Source organism: Ambystoma mexicanum, chromosome 14, assembly GCF_040938575.1.
Source record: "Ambystoma mexicanum isolate Mex_15411 chromosome 14, UKY_AmexF1_1, whole genome shotgun sequence".
NCBI classification, from domain to species: Eukaryota; Metazoa; Chordata; class Amphibia; order Caudata; family Ambystomatidae; genus Ambystoma; species Ambystoma mexicanum.
In genome coordinates, this window is record NC_090940.1 from 68,104,060 (window position 1) to 68,125,501 (window position 21,442).

The 21,442-nt window shown below is 47.9% G+C and overlaps 1 protein-coding gene across 1 annotated transcript in view; it reads right to left on the minus strand.

The window, feature by feature from the left end:
- Nucleotides 1–21,442, minus strand: part of DPH6 (diphthamine biosynthesis 6) — a 785,760-nt gene that overhangs the window by 520,079 nt on the left and 244,239 nt on the right. Inside the window, exons 4-5 of the mRNA XM_069638528.1 lie at nucleotides 13,969–14,042; nucleotides 273–391 (exon numbers count right to left, since the gene is read on the minus strand). Coding sequence (XP_069494629.1) covers nucleotides 273–391; nucleotides 13,969–14,042 — 193 coding nt within the window. The remainder of the gene's footprint in view (nucleotides 1–272; nucleotides 392–13,968; nucleotides 14,043–21,442) is intronic.

Genomic DNA, 21,442 nt, shown 5'->3' on the forward strand with positions numbered 1-21,442 from the left:
CTGATAGATACCATTATTGCATAAAATCTGCACAGTACAATATATCTCTTTGGTTTAAAAAAAAATAATCCGGTTTGTGAACCCGCTTCCCATTGGTGGAATGTGCAAATCTGCACGTCACAGCCAATCCGAGCTTTAGAACAATCTGTGAGCAGTGTGGCCACCATCATGGTTTTGAGGGCACAGCGAACCAGCCCTCCAACATCCACAAGTTATGGGCTGGGGCTGGGGAAAAGCAAATGTTCCAAAAGAAAAATAGCAATGAAACTCACCAAAAGCAGCGACCTTGATAACTATGGCGTCGACGCCAGCCAATATCATCTCGCTCAGAAGTTCTTCCTGGTGCCGGCGCCATAAGAAGGCCAAGGGCTGCAGGTTGAGCCGCTTACACCTGATGAGAGATGACAAGATATGATGAGAACATCTTTCTGCCTACTGACAGTGGTATGGCAAGCATGGAAAACACGAAAAGCTCAGGAAGTGAAAAGCCAGATAGAGGTTACTGATCCCAGTGTTATAGGGACATCTGGGTTAGGGAGGCGGGAAGAAGAACAGGGTAGACCAGAGAAAGAGGCCCAACGCTAGAGCCCAGATATCTACCACAAGCGATACAGCCATCTGTTAGGGGACAGCAATGAGAGACGGACACAAAGTTGCAATGTTCTCAACATTAGCCATGTTTAACAAACGAAAATGGGGATGGAAAAAGGCCCATCTTGCCCTAACCAAAAGAGAATGGCCCTGCCTATTAAACTAGAACTAAAGCAAGTGGACCCTGTGTCCAAAATAAATCTGACCCTCACAACGAACATACAAAATAAAATGGTACAATAGAATTTCTGTTTTCACTTCAAACAAATTGTGCAACACTATATATATATAGTAGACGCCAGTAGCTGCATCCCACCATCTTGTAAAAAGAGCATTCCATACGGCAAATGTATTTGGTTTTTTTTTGTCGCAACTGTACGGACATTAAACAATATGACAGATGATGCTCTCTGGCCGCAATGGATTTTGTAATACAAGGCTATGATAAGAAAATGATTTAATCTCTCTACACAAGGGCACGTGGCCTTTCTAGAGATAAACTTCTATACGGCACAAGCTCTGATAAATAAACAAACAATGATGATCTTTGTTTATTGTGACTTATGATAATGCCTCTTCCAAAGTTCGCAGAATTATTCAGAAGCATTGGCGTGTACTCGCTTTGGACAAAGACTTGTGCCCCTTGCTTTCAGCACGTCCGACACTTATAAGCGAGTTCCTTCACTTAAAGACAGATGAAGTGTTTGACCTCCCTTACAAAAGAATTCTTTTTCTAGCTGGCTGTCCGGTGCTCCGTCAGGCTTTACCAAGTGCCCGAAATGTAAGGTGTGATCGCACTGCACATTGCTACGTATGCTGCTAGCAAATCTGCACTATGCACCTTATTGCTTCGTTTTCGAGCTTGAAATAATATTTAGCGCTCGTCTAAAACAATACTTGCTCGAAGCCCCAAAATTGGGTGAACATATTTGTGTCTTACTTTGAAAAATTGTATTCTGGTATGTAATAATGAATTAGGTTGTATTTTTCTTATGTATGTTGCCAGTCTAACAATGAGGTGATTTACTTCCACTTCATTTTTTGGATTATTTTCTCTCAGAACCAACCAAATGTTTTGGACGTCTGTGGATAATTTCTATCAATTCAATAACGTTTTGTGAATACTTACGGCTTTTACATTGGACTAATGGAACAAAACAAATGTGGCAGTTTAGCAAGTGAACGCAGTGCTAACAAATTAATTTTCCTTATGTTAAATTCAATATTATTTAAATGGAACATTTCATTGTTTGTATGCCATTCTGCATTGTGAGCTCAAATGGTATTTTACCGCACTGTTGTTCCACGTTCCAAGATGTCTGCTGACCTGTCTGTACTAAGACCTCCTTAATGTTGTTAGTAGTAGACATAGCAGTAGGACTGTCGGTCCTTTTATTACTGCTGTCTGCTTCGATTCCTCACGTGTGAACAAGCGCCGAGTGGTGAGCGAAACATGTTGTGTCTAGCAGGATTTACCCCATGGCATCCTGCCTCTGTTGATATTCTGTTACTGACCTATTGCTTGACAATATGTTTTTTTTAAAACAATAAAAAGCACGTAATTTACTACGAGCAGAGTCAGATCTTTTTACTTTTCTGACTCTTCACAGTGGAGATCATTTCTCACCTGGAGTGCGGCTTGTTTTCCTTCCTTTCTTTTGTGTATATCTATATATATATATATTATATATACATGATATGGGATACATTACTCACCGTAATCGTATTTCTGATGCTTGTATCTGCTTAGATTCACATGCTGTGCATAGGCCGACATCTAGTGGAAGCTGCGGAGTATTACAGTTTGTTTTTCGAAACTCGAAAATGGGCGTCGACACAGGCGTGCCAGTAATACTATCCCTAGTGTGACGTCCACTGTACCCAAGATCCCTCACGCGTCTAGGATCCTCAGATTGTATTTTTTCTGACATGAGGAAGCATGAGGAGTAGCGTGAGTACTGATAATCCAAGCAGATAGACAGAAAGGTAAGACTACCAGCAATCATGCGCCTTCTCTCGGAGGGGAGGAAGGGTGGGTCGCATGTGAATCTAAGCAGATACAAGCATCAGAAATACGATTACGGTGAGTAATGTATCCCTTCTGAGGCTTGTGGAATCTGCTTAGATCACATGCTGTGCATAGATTAGCAAGCAGTACCAGAAGAAGGAGGTGGGATGTGAGAAGAGTCATGAGCAAACAGGTGTCTCAGAACCGCTTGTCCAACTTGTGTATCTGTCTTGGAATGAGTGTCAATGCAGTAATGCTGAGTAAAAGTGTGAATAGAGCTCCAAGTAGCTGCTTTGCAAATGGTGTCGAGGGGAACATTTGCAATGAAAGCCAGAGTGGCCCCAATGCCTCTAGTAGAGGGGGCTCTTGGCGTAAAAAAGGCAGAGTTTTTTCAGAAAGAGAGTAACACAGCTGTATACAGTTGATAATCCACTTCGAGATAGCGCCCTTAGAGACGCGATCTCCCTCTCTGCCTGTAGCTATGGAGACAAACAGTTGATATGTTTTCCTTAGCGGTCTGGTTTTGTTTACATAGTAGAGGACCGCCCTACGCACATCTAGGGTGTGTAGTTTCACCTCAGCCGAGCTTTGCGGGTTCTGGAAGAAAGCCGGAAGCTCGATGGACTGGTTTACATGGAATTTAGATATAAATTTAGGTGAGAACCTAGGGTGTGTGCGTAAAACCAGTTTGTCTTTGTGGATAGTAAAGAAAGGATCCTGCACTGACAGAGCCTGAATTTCACTGACCCTTCTTATAGAGGTAATGGCTACTAAGAAGGCCGTTTTATAAGTCAGGTGTTTGAGACTACTTTTATGCATGGGTTCGAAAGGGGGGCCCATGAGCTTAGCTAGCACCACATTGAGGTCCCATCCTGGCGGTGGGTTCGAAATAGGAGGGTGAAGTCTCTTTACTCCTTCCATGAAGGCTTTAACTACTGGTACTTTCCACCACGATACCTTGTTATGGGATGTGGTGTAAGCCGAGAGGGCTGCCAGGTGTACTTTCAGAGAGTTAAAAACCAAACCTGCGTCCAGCAGGTGGAGCATGTATGTTACAACGTTGGAAGGAGTGCAATCAACTGGGTTGATTTGTTTATTCTGGCACCAAATAACGAATCTCTTCCACTTGTCAAAGTAACAGTGCCTTGTGTTTGGTTTCCTGGATTCTTTTAGGATGTCCATACACCTCTGTGGTAAATTGAGATGCCCAAACTCTATGACTTCAGGAGCCATGGTGCCAGGTTCATTGAGTTGGGTTCCTGGTGCACTGTTTGACCTTGTTGCTGGGACAGTAGGTTGTACCAGGCTGGGAGTTTGATGGGCTCGCACACCGCCATCCTGCGTAGGTGTGGAAACCATGGTTGTCTCGCCCACATGGGAGCAACTAGGATGAGCGTCATCGATTCCTTGTTCATCTTGTACACCACCTTCCTGATGAGAGGAGTTGGTGGAAAAGCGTACGCAAACATCCCTGACCAGTTCATCCACAGGGCGTTCCCTTGGGAGTCTGGCTGGGGGAACCTGGATGCAAATCCTGGGCATTGTTTGTTTTCGCTTGTGGCGAATAGGTCTATAGTGGGGAAACCCCACTGAGAGAAGAGATCCTCTACGATATCTCTGTGAAGGACCCATTCGTGTTCTTCTGGGAGGGAGTCTCTGCTTAGGGCATCCGCTAGGGAATTGAGCTCCCCTGGAACATGTTGTGATGACAGGAAGATGTTCCGTCTGAGTGCCCATATCCATATTTTCTGGGCAAGCTTGGACAGATTTGGCGAACGAGTCCCTCCTTGTTTGTTCAGATAGAACATGGCTGTCGTGCTGTCCGTCCGGATCTGCACCGACAAGTTTAGCAGATGGGGCTCGAACGCCCGAAGCGCTCGGAATACTGCCAGAAGCTCCAGCAGGTTGATGTGGTTCTTGGCTACTGAGTGAGACCAGAGACCCTGAGCTGTGTGGTGGAGATGGTGAGCTCCCCACCCAGTCAGGCATGCATCTGTAGTCACCACTGCTTGTACTTCGGGATCGTAAAAGGGTTTTCCCCTTGCGAGATTCTCTCTTGTCCACCAGTGTAAGCTCTGTACGAGTGTTGGCGAAACGACCACTAGATCGTCCCACTGACCACTTGCCTGAGACCACTGTTTCGCCAACCATTCCTGCATGGGACGCACGCGCAGACGCGCGTGGGGGACCAGGTAAATGCATGACGCCATCATGCCCAGTAACCGCATTGCGTACCGTTATTTGTTGACCTGACTGATAATGTGGAATCTGCAGTAGTATATTCCGAATTCTCTCTTCCGAAGGGAAGGTCAACCCTTTCTGAGTATCTAGGATTGCTCCTAGGAACTGTTTTGAGGTGCTTGGCACCAGACTTGACTTCTTCTCGTTGATAGAGAAGCCTAATTCGTGGAGGAGGTCGATAGTCCTCTGAATGTTTGACCTGCAAATTCCTGGGGTTTCCCCCGTTATGAGCCAGTCGTCCAGATAAGGGTACACTGGGATTGCCTCCCTGCGTAGGTGTGCAGCTGCCACCGCCAGTACCTTGGTGAATACCCTTGGTGCTGAAGCTATCCCGAAGGGCAGTACCTTGAATTGGTAGTGGCGACTGTCTACCTTGAAGCGCAAGTATTTTCTGTGGGCTGGGAGCATGGAAATATGAAAATAAGCATCTTTCATATCCAAGGTTGCCATGTACTCCCCCTTTTTTAGGAGGGGGATTACCTCTTGTAGCGTGGTCATACGGAATTTTTGGGGCTTGACATACTTGTTGGCAGGCCGTAAGTCCAATACTGGGCGCATTGTCAAATCTTTCTTTGGCACAAGGAAGTAAGTTGAATAGATACCCTTGTTTACCTGGTGTCCTGGGACGAGTTCTATCGTGTCCTTTTCTAGCAGAATGGCGATCTCCTCGAGAAGGATCTTCTGATGTTCTAAGGAGTGTATTCTTTGTCGTGGAGGGTGGTTCCGGGGACGCTGCAGTAATTCTATACAATATCCTGTGGACACTGTTGACAGCACCCATCTGTCTGAGGTGATCCCTTCCCAAGCCTGGGTGAAGTTGGAAATGCGTCCCCCTACTGGGGTTGCGTGAGAAGGGACCCTGAACTGAGCGTCACTGCTTTGGTGGAGGCGTGCCCCCTCCCTTGTTGGGGCTGCCTCTGCCTCTTCCACGACCTCTCTTGTTACCCCTGCCGTAACTTTGGGTAGACTGCTGGTTGTTGTTCCATTGTGTACCCTGTCCTTGGGCATAGTTGCCTCTTTGTGAATTTTGGCCGCGTGGGCGACGAAAATTTTTGTTCCCCCTCTGGTTAGGGGGTTTGTTGGTAAGCTGGCCAAGGGATTTGAGAGTCTCGTACTTGTCCTTGGCATTCTTAAGTGCGTCTTCGAACGCTTTCCCAAACAATAGATCGGGTTCCACCGGCTTGTCTATTAATGAAGCCTGGGTTTCTGTTTTGAACCCCGACTGCCGTAACCACGCATGTCTCTTGATAACCGTACCTTCTGCTATCAATCTTCCTGCGTTGTCCGCGGCGTCGAAAGTTGCTTTTAATATGCAACCAGACACGGCTCTCCCTTCTGCCGAGATCCGAGCCAACTGGCCCTTTAACGGTTCAGGAGCAGAGGCTATGAGCGCCGCGACCTCTTCCCATTGATGGCAGTTGTAACTTGCCAACAGGGTGGTGGAGTTTGCGATCCTTGCTTGGTAGGCGGACGTTGAGGCTACCTTCCTGCCAAACCCGTACAGTCTTTTGCTCTCCTTGTCGGGAGGAGCTTCTGACGACGATAAGGGTGTCCCAGCCCTCTTCCGAGTGTTGGTAACCACTAGGGAGTCTGGTTTAAGATGTCCTCTTCTATGAAGAGGGTCAGACTGGGCTGCCCGAAAAAGTTTTTCGACTCTGGGGTTGACGGCTCTGGTGAGGTTAGGAATCACCAGGGATGGATCTATTCTACGTTGGATGGATTTAAGGATAGGGATGGTCTGAGCGACCGGCCTCCTCTCTCCCACCAACTCTTCTGCGAAGTCCCTTTCCTCCTGTACACCGTGGGTGTCGATGTGAAAATGTTCTGCTGCGCGAGCGAGAACTTCATTAAGGAGGGGCTGGTTATCAACTGGCGAGTCGGTAACTGGGGCTTCGCTCTCTACCGGGGAATCTACTCTGTAAATTTCCTGCTCATCTTCTACCTCCTCCAGGTCCTCATCATCCGCATAGTATTCAGTCCCGGTTTGCTCCTCCATAATTGTAAACTCCTGGTCCCCTTCAGGGAAAGGCTGTCCTTGGTATCTGGGGTTTGGAGTAGAGTATGGAGTAGAGTAAGGCTGCACCTCGAAGGGTTCAGGTCTTTCGAACCGGGCCTTTTTACTTAGGGGGATAGGATCAGAGGAGCCTGAGGGTGTGGCCCCTTGAGGGTCATACGAAAGGAAATGTTCTGGGTTTTTGTCATAAAAATCAGCTAAGGAAGACATCCTTGACATGACCCTGTCTATGTCTTCACTGGACCATTCTTTGGAACAGGGTATGACTTTAGTAGGCAACTTAGAGGACTTATCAAGGGTACCCTTGCTGGATGTTGATGTCCCAGTAGATTTATGTGTGTCTGTCTGCTTAGGGTGGAAGGATGGTCTTACAGGAGTGGAAGGCTGTGCTTTCCGCTGTTTCCCCCCCTCCCCGTGCGTGGAAAAATGTTTTCCCTGCCCCTTGGAGGCCCCAGAGACTTTCGACGCCTGGCGTCGAGGGTCGGGAGAGGTATCTTGTTTCGAGCGTGGGGCCTCGCTGGTGTTAACTGCGGCCTCAGTCTCCTGGAGCGCGGCCTGGGGGTGGAAGTCGTCTTCGTCTTCCGACGATCGAACTTCCGTTAATCTAGGGAGCGAGGCACTCTTGGCAAGAGTGGATGATTGCCTTGCGTCATGAGGCGATCTCGATCGAGAGCGCCCAGAGGACACCGAGTCGGACCGTTCTATCTGTGCCTCTTTCCGAGAAATCGACGTCGTCGAGGTTCGGTTGGGCTTAGTGTGTTTAGTGTGTATAGGGTGTGTAGCGCTTGCGTCGCCGGGGGTCTTCCCCATAGCCGCCCTGCCGGACAACCTTCCGAGGTCGGGGACCTGCGCTCGGCAGTCATTCGACGCCGTAATGCCCTCGCCGTCCGAAAGTACGGCGTCGCTGCCATCGCTGAAGGTGCCCTCCGCTGCCATGGCCGCCTGCCTGGCGTGGTGGGCCCAACGCTTTGTCGAACGGTCCTTAAGTGTCTTAGGCTTAAACCTACTACATGCTCTGCAGTTCGCTTCGGGGTGGTCCCTTGGCAAGCAGAGATTGCACGTGGCGTGCCTGTCGACCCAAGGGTATTTGCAGTTGCACTTGGGGCAGAATTGGAAAGGGGTACCCTCCATACGCACCTTGAGGCAGCGGGCTGGTAAGTGTAGGAAATATATAAGGTGTACCTATATACCAAGAGTGAAGAGTATGTACCACCCCCCACTCTCCCTACTTGCAGGGCCGAGGCCAGCGGCCTACTAGGCCCGGGCCGAGGCCAGCGGCCTTCCGAGGCCCAGATCCGTCGTGCAGCAGCCGACGGTCGATGTCTTCTCCAGCCGTCGTCGAGTGTCGAGGGTCGACGTTGGGGTGGGGAAGGATGTCAATAAATAATTTTAAACTTCAATAATTAGCAAAAGTATGGCTAAGGCCAGGGGACTCCGCAAGATGCTTCCGACCAGTATGGCGGAAAAAAACAATCTGAGGATCCTAGACGCGTGAGGGATCTTGGGTACAGTGGACGTCACACTAGGGATAGTATTACTGGCACGCCTGTGTCGACGCCCATTTTCGAGTTTCGAAAAACAAACTGTAATACTCCGCAGCTTCCACTAGATGTCGGCCTATGCACAGCATGTGATCTAAGCAGATTCCACAAGCCTCAGAAATATATATATATATATATATCATACAAAAACAATTTTTAGCCAGTTGAATGCGCTCTGCCTCATTATTGAGCTGGTGCTTCAGGGCTGGAGCGGGATAGGCTCTAAGTATTCAAAATGTCAAGTGGAAATGCAAGTCAGATGATAAGAGTAACTTCACGCGCGTCACATGATTGGCTGTCAGTGTTAACTTGAAAGAACTCTATGGTTACATTGGCAGTAAATCCGCCATATTGAAGTGTGTATGTGTTAAAATCACATGAATATATGCTAAAATTGAAGCAGCAGTTGGCCAAATGATTAATAGGCATATGCGCGCATATAACAGATTGGAAGAGGACCAACCACCCCATGCCGCAATGAGTATAGAATGTACAAGGATATTCACGAGTTCTGGTGCCAGTGCGCTTTTAAGATATTTGTTGTCACGTTGTGTGAGAACAATTCTCCACAACTGCCAATGGAACCATAGAGTTCCTTCAAGTTAACACTGGCTGGCAATCATGTGATGCGCGTTTTACAGGAGGGAGGGGCCTATTACTCCGCCCGTGAGGAAATAAACACACGAGAAAACGTTAGTTTGGAATCACAACAAGCCTGAGGAAGCTCGCGAGTCGAAACGTGTGGCATTCTTCCACCCATTGGGGTGAGTGCTGCATAACACCTGGTCTGCCCAGGAACTGTAATGTATGCTTTTTATGATGTTTTGCACAATTTTGTTAATATAATAAAGTAATTTTAGAACTCAGTAATGGTTGTGAGTGCTTGGGCATTTTTTGGCTGATGTTGAAGTTAGTCTTGTCATCTGACTTGCATTTCCACTTGACATTTTGAATATATATATTATATAAATATTTTCAGCAAAGCAATTCTTGTCTCTGCACTTTAGCTTCCCTTCCCCTGAACTGTTTCAGAAAAAAGTATTTGAAATACTCAGTTTCACTAAAGTTCCATCAAAGGCAATGAAAAGGTCTCTCCCGCTGGTATTCTCCTCAAGATTGTGTAGTAAACATTCTTTCTATAATACAGGTTGAAACATACTGAAAGAAAGTAGTTTATGGTCTTTAGGATGGCAAAGCAACATTTTCAATTTCAACAAAGACAAGATATAGAATTCCTTTTCAGCACAATACTGGATTTCCTGGTATACTCTCCTGCCAATAATTCCTTAACTAAATATATATCCTGGTTTACTTTCCTGCAAGGAATATCTCCCTCTTGATCTTTGCAGATCCTCTGGTATACGCCTGCCAGGTATCTCTTCCCAAAAAGGTTTACTACCTGATGTATCTCTTGTAGTAGGTTTCCCTGCAATGTTCGCTTTACTTTTAAAAGTATCACACACTTGCACTTCTTCAATGGGTATGTTTATCTTCAGTAAAACGTGTTCCAACTTCCCCCATACTGGCATTCCATGCATAGCGTTTTGTTCTATTTATAAACTTCTGCCTACATATATATTGGCTCCTGGCAATGCTTGTTTAAGGTTTCGCGAAATTGATACTTCACATAAAGAAATAGTACAGCTTTTTCCCTTTCGTTTCTTCTTCAAAGTCTTTTGGCTTTTGTTAATGTGATTTCTAAGTTTCCCCAAATTGGTATCCCATATGAGAGGCATTGTACCACTTTTACTCTTCTACTTTAAATCTATTTGGTCAGTATTCAAAAACATTCACTTAATTGTCCATGTGCCTTTCAGAAATGCCCCAGGGTTACCACTTCCAATGGGCCAACTCACTGGTATCTCCTGGCATCGCTGACTCGTGGCAGCGGCACAGTTTTGCGTCTAGAATGGCTTCAGTAGCTTGTCAGACCCTCTCTCAGCTCTTCTGTCAGCCTTGTAGTGCCTCGCTGGTAGGGTTGCTGTATTTTAGTTTGACAGTGCTGTGGACAACCTTTCTGTGGCTGTCTGTGCCTCTGCGGTACTTCAATGGAGTCCTTCAGTTTCCATTGGCTCTCCCACAACTCCGGTACGTCGGAGTAACAAGCAGCACACTGGGAGCACCTCCTTCCATCAACCAGGTTCACTCCTGTGCGTCTGCTTCTTTCTGCAGCTCTGCTTCCCGCTCCGCAGCCTGATCCAACTTCTCCTTCACCTTCTCTCGCCTGCAGGTGATTCTCGGATTTAAAGGTCCTGCACGCTTGATTGAATGAATAACAACTAGACTGCACTTTACTTTGGCCTTACCAATCATTCTCATTGACTCTTTACTCCTCTTCTTCATCTCAGTACTTAAGATTTCTGGGAAATGGAGTGCAAAGGATTGCCATAGTGTTTTAAGTTCTTTTGTTGAACATTTTTGTCTACATAACAATCGTCAAATTCGTTTTAGAGGGGTTATGTACATGTGAAGGATGAATAAAGTTCTGCTTAAGATGTTAAAAAGAAGTAGGTTGTACCCTTACAATTATAGGGTATTACATAATGACAACAGGTCGAGAGAAACTCTGGGATAAGGGGTTCTTCTTCACAGATAAGGGAAGACTAGCGCATGTCTCCTGTCGGAGCCATCACCTCCCTGCAACAGTTCTCTCACCCCATATGATCCTCTCTTCTACTACCACCCTCAGGTTCAGGATCAGGTAGCGGCTGCCAGGGGTGTTGCTAGGTCTGGAAAAGACCCAGGGCTACGCTAATGTCCTAACTGTCGGGACTGGGGGCTAGCTAGTCTTTTGGTTGTAGCTCCTGAGGTTCTATCCGTGGCTACAACCTAAAGACCAGGGGTTATAGTCCTCTTACACCCCCCCAACCCCAGCAACGCCTCTGCCGGCTGCCTCTCCCTGGCAATGTGGGAGGAGGTCACCACAGGAATGAGAGAGGACTCTGCAGGATTGATCGCATATCCAATCAGTAAAAATGGACTTGCTATTGGAGTCAGCGTGGTTCTTTGTGGCGGGCCACCTTGTGACACCCGACTGTGGTGATGCAACAAAGAATGCAGATTTCCCCCTGGAAGTGCCACAAGCTCATTTAAAGGCCTCCTGGTGGAACCAGTCACAATACCACAATCCAAGGCAAGACAGTGCTGCCCCCCTTTTGGCGCGACGCATATAACAAGCACTTGATGCATTTGCAGAAAAGTGTGTAATAAGGACATGTTGCCCTTTTGGGCCGTGATCCCAGAGATTGGCCCGTTTCTCACCCATCTCCCCGGACCATCGCCATAAATAGCAGCAGAGTAAACCCTGGGAGCGGGCTACAGGGGTGCTACTACTGATGGGAGAATAGCAATGACTTACGTCTTGTGGGGGGCAAGGGCACTGCAGTAAGAGAAGCTCTCAGCGTGATGTCAATGCAGCAATATTAGCAGATGTCACTGCAGTGAGAGACATTTCCAGTGCAATATCACTGCAGTAAAAGACACTGCAGTAGGCGTGATGTCAGTTCAGCTTTTCAATGTGAAATCACTTCCCTCATCCTCTGGCACACTTCTTGTGAGCCTCTGCTTCCCCTCTCCACGTTTATCAGTCTTCTCTTTAATGGCCTCCTCACTTTTCAGCAGTTTCTCTTTAGGCACCTCTATACTAGGGGTTGGGCTCTTCCACCCCTCCTGTGTAAATTCTCTCACCAGCTCCTCTTTCGCTTTTTACACCACTTCCTTCTTAGCTTCGCTGAAGCTCATTTTGCCATCTCCCTCTTCCAACTTCCTGGATCTTTCGGTTTCCATCTTCCTATTGCCCCCTCTCTCTTCCCAGCCTGCAGGGCCCCTCTGCATAATTCCTGGGTCTCTCTCTAGCCCCAAACTTCTCCCTTTCTCTCCCCAGCTTCCTGGGTCTCTCTTCACCGTGGGTATCCGTGTCATTCCCACCTGAGTAGCCTGGGTCCCCCTCACCCCTGCCTTCCGTATCATATTCTCCCCAAACACCTGTTTCTCTCTTGCAGCTTCTGACACCTTCTCTCCCCAGCCTGGTAGGTCTCTCTTCTAGACTTGTGCTGCTCCAGCTCCTTCTGCACTCTTTGCAGGCTTTCGCCAAATGTGCTGCTTTACCCAACTCCCACAACCTTCTGCCAAAGGCCCTTCCTTTTATAGGGTCCCCCACATCTGAGCCTTTCTCTGGCTTAAGGGAATCAAGGTATGTCTGCAGCTGGAATGGGGATGAGGAGAAGGGCCTCACAGTGGGTGATTGCTTACACTTGTGATTTGGGGTTGGTTAGTCCCACCCAATGGGCGTGCCTCTCTCTGCTTGCCACAACCTGCCCGACCATCAAGGAGGGCACCTTTAAGCTAACCATAGGCGTATGGGTAGTAAGAGCTTGTGAGGTGACTGGTTGACTGCTCGAGTTTTCTGTCTTAGTGTGTGGCCTCCTGCGGTTTCTGATATAATTTCAGCATCTGTGCGAGAGAAGACAAGTGGGCAGGAATGGCCTGCCCTAACCAATTCCCTTATAGAGGCAGAGCCGGCCTTAGGGGGGGCGAGCCGGGCGACCGCCCAGTGCAACACACCCCCCGGGCGCCATTAGCCCCTTCCACGCCAACTCGGGGGAGTCTTTCAAGGGCTCCTCCGAGCTGGCATAGTGGGAGGCGGCGTGGCAGGCTGGTTTTTTGCTGTCAAATGCACCCCTCCTCCGCGGGCCCCCCTAATGACAAAGGTACAATTAGCCCCGCACCACGCCAGCTCAGGGGAGTCTTTCAAAGGCTCCCCCGAGCTGGCGTAGTGGCAGAAGGTGTGGCAGGCGCCTAGTTGTCATTGAATGCACCCGCTGCGGAGGGCTCGTTTAATGACAATGGGCTGCTGACGCGCTCTGTTAATATCATTACCTCCTCCCCGGAGCGACGAGGGCAAAAAAAAAAAAGTGGCCCATCCTGCCCCCACCCCCTTCCGCACGCCCCCTGTTAACCAAAGGCGTGCAGGGGGAGGTGGGGCGCCAATTTACCCAGGGCGCTGCTGCCCTTAAGGGCAGCACTGTACAGAGGAATGGGCTTCGAAGGAGGCATAAGGGCAAAACCCTGCTTCCCACATTAGGCATGGTGGGTGAAGACCAGGGATTCTCCCCATGCCGGCCACAGGCCCATCCTCATCTGGGTTGCGGGGGCACCAGGCACCAATGGCGACCTCACCATCCACCTGCAAGGTCAGACGAGGAGTTTCTCACAGTGTGCAGTCACATCAGTAAAGCAAGCTGTGACATCACACAGTGAGCTACCCAGTTTGATGTCGCAGCAGCAACAGCAGCTCTTGGTGTGATGTCACAGCAGGAAGGTCCAGGCTGAGCATCATGTGTGTAGTAAGGGCAGCTACACAATATCTTAAGAAAAAGAGTATGGATATAAAGAAAATTCCACACTGCTTTTGTAGACGGCAAAATTAACCAACAGGGAAAAATCTTAAAAAGGCGGAAAGATGAACCTCTCAATCCTGGACGGAAAGGTAGAGCCATCCTTGGAAAAGATCTTCCAAAAGTCAACGTATTTCTTTAATGGGAACAAGAATCACAAAGTAAATATTTCCTTACACATTTTCAACTCGGACTCGCTGGTAGTCGGAAAGAATGGCCCCAACGGAGACTCCCTCCACATCTTCGGCCTCCTGAAAAGAGAAGGGGAAAGACATATCAGAGACACTGACATGAATTCCAAATAACTGTCCCGTACCTTACAAAGACCCACTCCCCCAGTACTGTACCAAAAACACTACAGCTTCTGCAATAGGATGCCTCGAAGACAGATGGGAAGGCCTCCTCGCTCGAGAAGCGATATCCCAGAAGAATTGGATCCCTTAGGCACTTTCCACCAAAACCCTCAGACAAAGCAAATCAGAAGTGCCAGGATTCTAAATACACCGACGTGATAGCTCCACATCATTCCCAGGCCTACAGAAAAGTTCGTACAGAAGCAAACTTGATTGTTTTACTCCCACAAATCCATTTTACTAGGAGTGAAAATTAGGGGCTCATTTGATCATTCTTATGGTATGATATGAGAGTTTATTTTTATAGCGCCTATACACAATGTGTTTCAAAGTGCTTCAAGGCAAGGGAGGGAACAAGGGAAAATACAATGACATTCTTAGAGGCCATGAACAGCAAGGATGTGAAATTACTATGTACTAGGCCTGACAACATTTCGGAGAGTGCTGCAGGGGGAGTGGGGGTGGGGGCACAAGTAAGGGGAGGGGGAGGAGACAGACGAGGTTGCTGTCATACTAGGTCCAGGGACAATTCTGATAGAGTAAGTGCATAGAAGAAAGTAAGGGGAGGAGATAGGAAAAGGGAGCATAATACATGCAGTCAGGACGCAGGCATGATTCAATAACGGCCATTTTTCAAGCATCCTGATTGGTTGAGATGGCCACCCATATGTGACACTAGGTCCCATGGGGCGGGGCGACAGATGGAGGCGGAGCCCTGCCACTAAGGAGTAATAAGAGGACATCTAATGCTCCCACAAAATCAGACTTCCCACTTCTTCCTCACTTCCCCATCGCCAGTAAACACCAGAACAATGTGTGATAACTTGCATTCATGGAATGCCCTGCAATTATTGCCGATAAAAAGGTATTCATGAATGTGTGGTTGGGGGGTAGGGGTGTGTCCACGGGCGACTCTGCTCGAGTTCGGCCTTCCCTTGTCCCCCGGCCCTTCCGGTAATTTTTCTTTGCCTGATAAACATGGCGATTAAACAGCCGCGTGCTGGCGGCCCTTTGATACTTGTTCTAAATTAAATCCAAGCCGAGCCTCGAGGCTGTGTCTGATGCCAAACAAATGTGTCAGATAATCAGATAGGAAATGATCAGGGCCTTGCAACCCGCATCTGCGGCCCGAGGCTTCATCAGGACACGGCAGCGGCGTTCAGATTCAGTCTGGAGACGCGGGAGGGAAAACTTTACTGCAGGCTCGCGGCTGCCCCCAAACTGCATGCCTGCACAGGCACGCACAGCATTGGCAACACCAATAGGCCTGGCTTGGGCAACATACCTTTTTACTGCCTGAGCGCCAAACCAGCACAATACTAAAGCCAGGAACGCAGACTCTGCACTGCACTATTTGCATCACTTGCTTATTGCAGCCGGGAATACTGACTCTGCAAACACGGCACTATTTGCATCACGTGCTTACTGCAGCCGGGAATACTGACTCTGCAAACACGGCACTATTTGCATCACTTGCTTACTGCAGCCGGGAAAACAGACTCTGCAAACACGGCACTATTTGCATCACTTGCTTACTGCAGCCGGGAATACTGACTCTGCAAACACGGCACTATTTGCATCACTTGCTTACTGCAGCCGGGAATACTGACTCTGCAAACACGGCACTATTTGCATCACTTGCTTACTGCAGCCGGGAATACAGACTCTACAAACACGGCACTATTTGCATCACTTGCTTACTGCAGCCGGGAATACAGACTGTAAACCCAGCACTATTTGTATAATTTACCTATTGCAGCAGGGAATACAGACTCTGCAAACACGCCACTATTTGTATAATTTGCTTACTGCAGCCGGGAATACAGACTCTGTAAACACAGCACTATTTGTATAATTTGCTTACTGCAGTCGGGAATAGTGACTCTGCAAACACGGCACTATTTGCATCACTTGCTTACTGCAGCCGGGACTACAGACTCTGCAAACACGGCACTATTTGCATCACTTGCTTACTGCAGCCGGGAATACAGACTCTGCAAACACGGCACTATTTGCATCACTTGCTTACTGCAGCCGGGAATACAGACTCTGCAAACACAAGACTATTTGCATCACTTGCTTACTGCAGCCGGGAATACAGACTCTGCAAACACGGCACTATTTTTATCACTTGGGAACACAGACTGTAAACCCAGCACTATTTGTATAATTTACCCATTGCAGCCGGGAATACAGACTCTGCAACAAGGCACTATTTGTATAAATTGCTTACTGCAGCCGGGAATACAGACTCTGCAAACACAGCACTATTTGTATAATTTGCTTACTGCAGCCGGGAATAGTGACTCTGCAAACACGGCACTATTTGCATCACTTGCTTACTGCAGCCGGGAATACAGACTCTGCAAACACGGCACTATTTGCATCACTTCCTTACTGCAGCCGGGAATACAGACCCTGCAAACACGGCACTATTTGCATCACTTGCTTACTGCAGCCAGGAATACAGACCCTGCAAACACGGCACTATTTTTATCACTTGGGAACACAGATTGTAAACCCAGCACTATTTGTATAATTTACCCATTGCAGCCAGCAATACAGACTCTGCAAACACGGCACTATTTGTATAATTTGCTTACTGCAGCCGGGAATACTGACTCTGCAAACACGGCACTATTTGTATAATTTGCTTACTGCAGCCGGGAATACTGACTCTGTAAACACGGCACTATTTGTATAATTTGCTTACTGCAGCCGGGAATACAGACTCTGCAAACACGGCACTATTTGTATAATTTGCTTACTGCATCCGGGAATACTGACTCTGCAAACGCAGCACTATTTGTATAATTTGCTTACTCCAGACGGGAATACAGACTCTGCAAAAACGGCACTATTTCTATCACTTGCTTACTCCAGACGGGAATACAGACTCTGCAAACACGGCACTATTTCTATCACGTGCTTACTCCAGACGGGAATACAGACTCTGCAAACACGGCACTATTTCTATCACTTGCTTACTCCAGACGGGAATACAGACTCTGCAAACACGGCACTATTTCTATCACTTGCTTACTCCAGACGGGAATACAGACTCTGCAAACACGGCACTATTTCTATCACTTGCTTACTCCAGACGGGAATACAGACTCTGCAAACACGGCACTATTTCTATCACTTGCTTACTCCAGACGGGAATACAGACTCTGCAAACACTTCACTATTTCTATCACTTGCTACTGCACTATTTCTATCACTTGCTTACTCCAGATGGGAATACAGACTCTGCAAACACTGCACTATTTCTATCACTTGCTTACTCCAGACGGGAATACAGACTCTGCAAACACTGCACTATTTCTATCACTTGCTTACTCCAGACGGGAATACAGACTCTGCAAACACTGCACTATTTCTGTCACTTGCTTGGTCCAGACGGGAATACAGGCACTGCACTATTTGCACACCAGGGCAACGCTATATGGATGTTGTGTGTGCTTCACACCACCCCCATCCTAGGATTTCAGGATGGCAAATGACATGGGGGGGTGGGCGGGACATAAGACGATCAGGCAGGATCCCGGGCCCAATTTGCACACTATTTTTGGAAGTTGGGAGCAAAGTGATTTTTCAGCACGTAAAAAGTAGTTCATTGCCAAATGGGGTATTTTTAGGCAAATAGAAATATACAACGCTCCTCTCATTGAAACACATACTTTCTTTGTGAATATTAATTAACAGAAATGAAAAGATGTTTTTGATCTAAGCCATCTTCAGATAAGATGTTTATTTTTGTATTACTTATATAGCGCGAAACACAGAACAAGCCTGGAGGCATCAGGGCGCTCACAGGGACAGAGACAAACACGCAAAATGATCCTCGTAGTCCAGAAATAAAGAGCAAGAGATGATGACAAGAAAGGTAAAGACAGCCCAGGCAAGGATAAGGCAATAGTGCAGCTCTGCTGTGTGCCACGCGCCACGGCCGAGGCCGAGGCCTACAGGCTGCACACAGCAACACTGCAGGACGGGGGCCCACGAGGGGGCTTACATGGGAGGAATGAAGCAGAGAGCGGCCCCCTTATCTGCCAGGGTGGGAACAGGAAAGGGCAGGGCCACGGGAAAGGAAGGGAGAGGCCGAGACAAAGCATCAGGGGCGAGAGGGAAAAAACATGACGGAAAAGAAAAGGCAGGGTAACGAATAAACTGCAAATCATGGCTAGCAATAAAAACGGGACAATAGTGCCGACAGAATGGAAGCACGAGAAGATGCAGGGATGATAAGAGGCAGGGGTGGGAAGAGGCATGGATGAGAAGATGCAGGGGTGGCAAGAGGCAGGGGTGGCAAGAGGCAGGGATTGGAAGAAGCAGGGGTGGGAAGAGGCAGGGGTGGGAAGAGGCAGGGATGGGAAGAGGCAGGGATGGGAAGATGCAGGGATGGGGAAACGGGCGTGAAGAGGAGGATTACAAGAAAAGAGAGCCTGAAACTAAGAGTGCTCAAGAAGAGACAAAAAGAAAAGCGAACTGAAGGTTTCATGCCTGTGTGGACGACACGCAGACGATAGTTCAAGTAGGGGAGGGGGCCCATCTCCTTGGGGTTGGGGTGAACTTGTGTCTGGAGCAGGTCAGCCTGTGGATGTATCCAGAAGGTAGAGATGTTGATTTGCCCCGCGCCTCCTGCCAGCCCTGGGCCCAGCAACCACTGGCATTAGGAGGCTGCTGTTTGGATGACCCCTTTTTGGCCCTCCTCTCTGGGCAGGTGCCATATGCCAAGAACCTGGAAGTCTGGCACGACTTAGAGAACATGGGAATCTAGCACGCTTCAGAGCCTGGGAATCTAGCACGACCCAGAACTAGGAGCCTGGCATGACTCAGAGAACCTGGGAGCCTGGCACGACCCAGAACCTGGGAGCCCGGCACGACCCAGAGAACCTGGCAGTCTGGCATGACTCAGAGAACCTGGGAGTCTGGCATGACTCAGAGAACCTGGGAGTCTGGCATGACTCAGAGAACCTGGGAGCCCGGCACGACTCAGAGAACCTGGGAGTCTGGCATGACTCAGAGAACCTGGGAGCCTGGCACGACTCAGAGAACCTGGGAGCCTGGCACGACTCAGAGAACCTGGGAGCCCGGCACGACTCAGAGAACCTGGGAGTCTGGCACGACTCAGAGAACCTGGGAGTCTGGCATGACTCAGAGAACCTGGGAGTCTGGCACGACTCAGAGAACCTGGGAGCCTGGCACGACTCAGAGAACCTGGGAGTCTGGCACGACTCAGAGAACCTGGGAGTCTGGCACGACTCAGAGAACCTGGGAGCCTGGCACGACTCATCTATGCTCTTAGAGAGCAAAATCTTGCAAGTCTTCAGCTCCTGTTTATTCGGTCTTTAAGACGTCTTCTGGATTCTTTTCTACAACGCTCTATATCTAGGTCTGCCCATAATGGCGCTGGGCAGACTGCAAAGAATTCAGAATGCTGCATCAAGGGGGCTTCTGAAGGCAGGAAGGAGAGAGAAGATCACTCCAGTTCTTAGAGCACTACACTGGCTCCTGGTGGAACAGGCATACAATGTAAGGCACACTGTATGGTACACAGAGCTCTGTATCAACGGACTCCTGATTTTATTAGTGCCACACTTTGTCGATATGTCCCCTGAAGATTGAATGATTGATTATTTATTTATTGAGATGTCTGCGTTCGCCTCTGCTAACGTACTGTCAAAGCCCAAGTGCAGTATTGTGAAATGGGGTGGTCGGTCTTTCTCAATTCAAGCCGCTCCGCTCTGGAACTCGCTTCACGCAGTTATGCGGGGAAATGAAAATCTCCTAAACGTCTTGGTTTCCACCTTCAACAGGAGTGTTTTGGTGGTGGGAGCAGGTTTCTATTTTCTGGTTTAGCATCTTGGTTTGGGGCTCTTTGCACCCCCTGTTTCAGCGCCGTGATACCTCTTTGGAGGTGAATGTCTGCGCTTAACAAGCGTTGCACCATACCAAGGTACAGTAAAGGTGTATAGGAAAGAGAATGAGAAGATGAAAATAAAGTGGGTGTGTAGATGTAAAATATTGCTTAGAAATAGGGGAATTGAAAGAGAGTGAGAAACGTCTGTACGCGCGTCGGTTCCAACGAACGAGTGTTGTGTTTGAATAGGACGCGCGTATAGAGGACAGCGTTCTGTGGTGTTGGATGCTAAGAACCTGCCAAGAGCCGAACAGTATCGATCTTATCCAACACGCAGAGCACTCGCTTTGGTTGGAGGTTGAGCAGCATTTTGTGACCTTATTAAAACGGTTGATGACACTAAGAGTTTATTTTTACATCATGGAGCAGACGACTAATAGAGAGAGCTGTGGATCTGCGTGGCTAATAATTAGCAGTGTATGAATTGGAATATCAAACTTGATATATGGAGTTTGAAGCTGTATCTGGTGTACATGGACACAAGCACTACTAAAGTCATATTTGGAGGTAACCTCTTCATTGAATTTGGAAACTTCTTTTGACCCTGGATTGCATGGTGGTGATAAAGACATTTGTAAAAATCAAGATTCCCCTGAAGAAAGTTCATGCATCTATAGCCAAGAAGAACGGACACACGTCGGGATATGTGTTTTGAATAACAACACTTTTAGAGTGCATAGTTTGTCACATTTATGTGTATGAAATTGTTAAATGTGGTAAATTGTATGTTGTGTCATTGAATAGGTTCATTTTATACCCACCATGCGGGTTCTATTTTGGGTCATGTATTTTTAGAATATTTTATATGTTTTTTTTTACTGATTGGAAAATTAAATTGTCAAAATTATGCAGATGATTTGTGTACCTAGTCCATTTTTTCAGGACTAATGGTTATAGGAGGTCATACATCACCTTATCAATATAGATGAGTGATTTGTGGAATTTAATTATTTGAACCTTCTCTTTTCCATCCTGGGATTAAACATGTGGCGTTCTTAACGTGGGCACGAGTAACCCTTGTGGATGCATTTGAAGGAAGCCACAGCACGTTCCCTGGGAGGAGCTTGGACATGATCTCCCTTCCTATGCCCAGAAACCAATCAGTTTTGAGCCACCTGGAGTCTGCGGATTAGTTTCATAGGAGTACATTACACCAGTCCAAGCAATTAGTCACTAAAGCTCCTACTACAACTGCATATACTTGTACAGTGGTATGAAGGGACAAATCCGATGGGCGCACTTATAGCATACTGTGATGACCCCTGCAGAGTTTTCACAGAAACCCGACCTAAAGTCTCCTCCCAGGTGGCTAGGGGGAAGGCAGCCGCTACCTGATCCTGACCCTGGGGGTGGCATTAGCCAGGTGGATCAC